The sequence below is a fragment of the Heptranchias perlo genome, chromosome 29, assembly GCF_035084215.1.
Source record: "Heptranchias perlo isolate sHepPer1 chromosome 29, sHepPer1.hap1, whole genome shotgun sequence".
NCBI classification, from domain to species: Eukaryota; Metazoa; Chordata; class Chondrichthyes; order Hexanchiformes; family Hexanchidae; genus Heptranchias; species Heptranchias perlo.
In genome coordinates, this window is record NC_090353.1 from 32,452,695 (window position 1) to 32,458,694 (window position 6,000).

The following is a 6,000-nucleotide window of genomic DNA, read 5'->3' on the forward strand; positions in this document are numbered from 1 at the left end:
TGACCACACACTGAATCCCGCTGAATGAAGCCATCATGCGCAGCAAGATGGGGTATTCAGCAGACAGGCCTCGGAGGGTTTAATACAATTCCATTTTAATCTTGCTCCTGAGATAATGTGATGGTTTTCTATTTGTAAGAAAAAAGCTAGGGGTTTGAAATAGCTATTAGTAATGGCCATGCTAAGTTTGTATGAAATTCATCTTTAACAAAATTGTTAGCAGTTTTAAAATGGGTGCCTTTGTTTAAATGAACATCGTAAACACATCAGTAACCAGTGTCGCACAGTCGGATTTCAATCCACTGGGTGTTTTTAATATCTGGTTAGGGCATGACATTTCTCTTCTCACTGTCTTTTTAAATGTTAGTGACTTGTAAATGTTTTTGTCTGCTCTGTAATTCTTGGGGCTGCCATCTGTTCCCAAATCTGAAACCGGACCAAGGGAGAGCAGTGGGTGGGATCGCAGTTCATTGTTCTGACATTTGCTTTTCTGCTTGATAATTGGAAACATGATTTAGAAAGTGAGTTTCCTTTTCTGCATTGTGTCTTGAGCATCCCAAAGCAGGCCAGGGACAATTAATTACTTAAAAGTGCCATCACCTGCTGTGTGGGTGAATGTGGCAACCATCTTGCACGAGCGGCAGTGAGATAAATAATCAGTTAATTAATTATTTTTTGGGTGGTTATGGTTGAGGGTGGCTTGTTTGGTGGGACACCGGGAAAACTCCCTTCTCCTCAGAGTGCGATGTGATCTTTTAACATCCATTTGAGCCAGCGAAACGTTTGGTTCAGCTGACAGATGAGAGCCCTTAACACAACAGCACACCCCTCAGTGCTGCAAGTGCCAGCCTGGATTATGTCCTGAAGGGAGCTTGAAGCTACCACATTCTGACAACCGACTGAGCCAAGCTGGCACATGGGTTAATTAACACTTTCACATCTTGGGGAACAGGAGTGACGGAGGAGGGATGTATATCCAGTAGAAATTTTAATGTGACCCTAAATCTTGTGCTGTGAAGTACTTTGAGTTGTTCAGTGTGATCAGGCACTGTTTTATATATTAAAAAATACCACCACAATAATTCAGGAACCAATAATCTGCATTTGTACCATTGTTTTACCAGGGATTGTTTGAGACTGGGACACTTTTTAATACTTCTGAGTCTGTTTGAACAGTATTCCTGGAATGGTATTGGTTGCATAACAGCTTATATTATAACAATAAGAGGAGGGGCTTTCATTTATGCTGCACCTTATTGTGTCCTCGGGATGTCCCAAAGTGCCCCACGATCAATGTGTGACTTGATGTGTACTCGCTGAATTTTTTTTGTACCCCCCATCGGTGAAGCCAGTTTGAACACAGCAAATGAGATGAGTGACCAATTACAGTTTGAGGGAAGGATGTTGGCCAGGACAGCAGGAGAATTCTTTTTTGAACTTTCCATCCAGGGATGGAATCTTTTACGAGAGGCTTGGTTTAATGTTTCAACAGAAAGACAGCATCTCCGACAATGCAGCACTCCAGTTACTGTGCTGATGTGTCAGCCTAAATAATGCCTGAACCCACAGCCGCCTGACCGAGGTGAGAGTGCTACCAACTGAGTGGAGGGAATGCTGAAGTACCACCGGCATTGAAGAAAATGGTCGATGTAGCATTGCTCGCCTCCAGCTGCACACTGCTTCACCCCCCCCTCCCCGGCTTCTGTATCCTACCTGTAGGACAACACCAAATACAGTAGGCTTGCTGTTGGGTTAGTCACTAGGCACAGAAACAGGCCATTCGGCCCAAAAGTTTTATGCTGGTGTTTATATGCTCCACACGAGCCTCCGATCGCTCCACTTCAAGTAACACTATCTGCACCTCCTTCTATTCCTTTTTCCCTCGTGTACTTATCTAGCTTCCCCTTAAAGAGATCTGTGCTATTCACCTCGACTACTCCATGTGGTAGCAAATTCCACATTCTAGCCATTCTCTGAATAAAGAAGTTTCTCCTGAATTCTTTATTGGATTTATAGAGTTATACGGCACAGATAGAGGCCCTTCGGCCCATCGTGTCCGCCGGCGCGGACACGATGGGCCGAAGGGCCTCTATCCGTGCCGTATAACTCTATGACTCTATATTTAGGGATGCACATGGAGTAACTATTGCAAGTAAATGACATTGCATCCTTGATGTCGTTCAGGCTGGTTTTCGTAACTTGCATCCCTGGGATGGCAGGAAATATACCAGAGATTTTTTTTTTCAAAAGTCCGCTTTGAATCATGCGCCAGTGTGACCTGCACGCTAGTTCTGTCCTTTTGATGTGTCACCGTACCAATTGGAATTAGTGTGTTTTGTGTTTTTTAATATTGGCGTCTTTAACACTGGGTTAGAATCTCTTCAAACGGGGGACGTTTTGATCCTTAGCTCGTGTGGAGACCTAATGCAGAAAAAAGATTCCTGCTGATGGGTGGCTAGATGTACAGGAGGTTTGATGGAGCTAGTTCTCCAGGTATAATTTGTGTAGCATCGGTGCTGCTTATTTTGCAAAGAGAAGTTGGGGTGGGGGTTGTAAGGTTAGGAGAAGTGACAAAGTTTGATCAAAGAACTGCATTTTCAGAAGGCTTTTGAAAGGTGAGGAGGGACATCGGCAGGTGGAAGAGTTTAGGGAGGGAGTTCCAGTTGACTGGAGTCAAGGTGGCTGAAGTGGAAGAATGAGGAATGCGCCAGAGTCCTGAAGATTGGAGTCTGTAGCAGCGCTTTGTAAGACTGGAGAAGGTTGTAGCAGTAGGGTGAGATGAGGCCACAGAGTTATTTGTGGATGAAGATTTCAAATTGAGTGTGTTGGGATTGGAGAGCCAAAGTAGGTCATCAAGGATGGGGCTGATGGACAAGCAGGGGAGGATGTGCATAGACCAATCTTTTGATATCATGGGAGTCTGTGGAGGATGAAAGTCAGGAGGCTGCCAAGGAGGATGTGGGGAAAGTATGAGCTGTATCTCAGTACCCGAATCGCTGCAGTTTTCCATTAAGCATTTGGTAATGTTGAACAGCCATTTCCCAGAATGTGGAGGGCTGGTTTAATGCTTCTACCTAGTGTCTTATGTCATTGAAATGTCCAAAGAGCTCTTGGGCTGCAGTGACTGTGTGTAACCAAAAGTGGCAGCCCATGAATGGTAACATTCATGTCACAAAGAGCAAGAGTGATTTTTGGGGGTGGCGGTGGGGAGGGGGACGGTTAGTTGAGACCATTACACTGGGGAGAGCGCCCCATTCCTCTTTAAACCGTGCCAATCAGGTAAGACCTCTTGCAAGATTTCATCCAGAGGGCAGCACCTCCAGTAGTGTTGCACTCCCTCAGTAATGCACTGAAGCCTAGGTTATGAGCTCAAGTCGTGTGGTGTGGCTTGAACTTTCAACTTTGACCCAGAGCTAGAGGGGTGAGCGCTGCCAACTTTAGGATTGTTTGTTATCTTTTGGAGGTGATGTCATGTTTTCCTCTTCCATGCCCCACCCCCAACAAATAAAATTGACTGATTATTGCAGCAAGATTTGAAAGAGTCTTGGGTGGGTCCTGCTATGTCAGTGTGTATTGCATTATTGATGAATGGCTTTGCTTCACAGTTAAACTGGCTCTACACACCCAGCTCACAATCCCATTGCTGTAAAACTGCCCCTTTTTAGTTCATGTGCAGGTTTACGGCTGCTGTCTGTTACTCAGCTGGCAGCAGTACTGTTCCCAGTAGCTGGGGAAGGTCCATACAGGCTGGAGATTATTAAACCACCTTGCTGGACCTTGTGTGGCTTGGCCTTTAAAAAATAAAAAAAAACATGGCTGCCTCCAGCAACGCCCTATGTGCTGCCTTTGGAGGTGGAGCTAAAGTTGTGAGTCAGAACCAACTCTTGTGCGGCCGCCTCTCTTACCTTCTAGTTTGCTGCCAATGAGCGGTGCTGCCCTCCGAACTAGCAATCCAAATTCCACTCTGTGTTTCCAGTTAGTGTGGAAGTGCCTGCAGTGTTCCAGCAACTAACTGCGACTACAGTTCAGTCATTAATACTTCTGTTAGTATTTTAACATTTGTTACTTGATGTCGTCTAATCCCTACAGCTTGATTTAACTTGTGTTTTGCTCTTTTTAACCTTGTTTGTTTGTTGGCGTGGGGCGGAGTGTCCTGTATTATGGCCCTTCACCCAAGGGGTTCCCAATAAAGATACCGTCTTAAACCCAAGCATTCATTTCAGACCGAGCGCCTTCATGTAGTCTCCTTAGGTTCCCGAGTGGCAGCTTGTCTCAGTTTGTAGCGCACTTGCCTCCTGAGTTGTGGCTTCCAGCCCCACTCCAGGACTTGAGCATGCAATATAGGCTGGTACTCCTGCACAGTGTACTGCATGGTGTGAGGCACCAGATGGGTCATTGACATAATGAAGGGCTACGCTGTTGTAATAAGGATCTTGATCGTTGCAGATGCTGACTGGCCTGTGTATTTCCAGCATTTTCTGTTTTTATTTCACCAAAAACAGGATTGTCCACCCATCAAAAATGAGATGTTACTGTGTGCAAATTGGGTGCCTCACCGCACCTTATCTCTAACCTCCAGTCCTACCATTGGTGGCTGTGCCTTCAGCCACCTAAGCTCCAGGCTCTGAAATTCCCTCTGTAAACTTGCCACCTCTTTTCCCCCTTTTGAGACCCTCCTCAAAAACCCACCTCTTCGACCAAACCTTTGGTCGCCTCTCATGATATTTCAATGGCTCTGCATTCATTTTGTCTGATGGACGCCTCTGTGAAGCACCTTGGGATCTTTCTGTACGTTGAAGGGTTTATAGAGGTTGTTTGTGCAATATTTCTAAATGCTGACAAATTTGCCTTTTCTTGTATTTTCATCATAGATCACTATAATATTCAAGAGTTACCATGGCTGCACAGAACAGAAGGTCTATCAAGCAACCACAGATGACCTCCCATTGGCGTTTGTGGATGGAACAAAAAGTGGCAGCGAAAGGGACGGGGAGAGCAGCTTGAGAATATTCGAGAAGCCGGGCAGCAGCCAAGTGGAGATCCAAGCCCGCTACATTGGCACGACCATCATCGTGCGCCAGGTGGGCAAGTACCTGACCTTTGCCATCAGGGTCCCGGAGGAGACTTTGAACTACGCGGACGAGAGCGTGTGCCTGCAGCTCTGCGTCCACGGCTGCCCCCGGAGCGAGCTCATCAAGGAGCACACCCTCTCCAGGCGCCTGTCCAACCCCCGCCTCCAGGGGCCCCGGCAGACGTACACGGTGGAGAGCGCCACGGCCAAGTGCCGAGAGATCCTCCAAGTGGAGGACGTCTACTTCCACTCCTGCGTCTTCGATCTCCTGACGACGGGGGACCCGGCGTTCTCCATGGCCGCCTACGGGGCCTTGGAGGACCTGAAAGCACTGCACCTCAACGTTCTCAAATTGCACACCTCTCCCAGGACTGACCCGGGGGAAAATGGAGCTCTGGCCCGTCACCCCATATTCCCCATTTACTTGGCATGTCTCGTCTTAGTCATAATCCTCATGTAGTGAATGTGTATACCCTCAGATTGCAAATTGTCTATATAATAATATATTGAGAAGTGTACATATGTGTAAAGTGCCTGTACATATAGTTGTATCGTATGAATTATTGTATGTTGAGAGCCTTTCTGTTAGTAACTAGTTTTTTTGTGTACTCCATGTTTTTAAAAACCCTTCATTTGGGGATGTGGTCAGAAGGGCATCTAACCTTTGCCTATTAAAAATGTCTCCTGCTAAAGACTTAAAAGGACTGTCCTGTGGTTAATTTGTACGACCATAAGTGTTGGATTCACCATTTTACAACTTAATTCCGTTGACAATATTCTCTTCCCCTCTTTTCCCCCCTCCCCCCCCAACCTTTTACAGGCTCCTTTCTCCACCCCCACACCCCTTTCAATATCTACAGCTATTACGAGCCCCACGTCTGTAACCAAAGCCTGCAGAGATCAAACCTCTACAAGAAAGAACCTACATT

At 46.3% G+C, this 6,000-nt stretch overlaps 1 protein-coding gene across 1 annotated transcript in view; it reads left to right on the forward strand.

Moving 5' to 3' along the window:
- rgmd (RGM domain family, member D) overlaps positions 1–5,772 on the forward strand; it is a 76,932-nt gene extending 71,160 nt beyond the window's left edge. Inside the window, exon 5 of the mRNA XM_067968729.1 lies at positions 4,872–5,772. Within this exon, the coding sequence (XP_067824830.1) occupies positions 4,872–5,531 (660 nt within the window). The 3' untranslated portion in view covers positions 5,532–5,772. The remainder of the gene's footprint in view (positions 1–4,871) is intronic.
- The last annotated feature ends 228 nt before the right edge of the window (positions 5,773–6,000 follow it).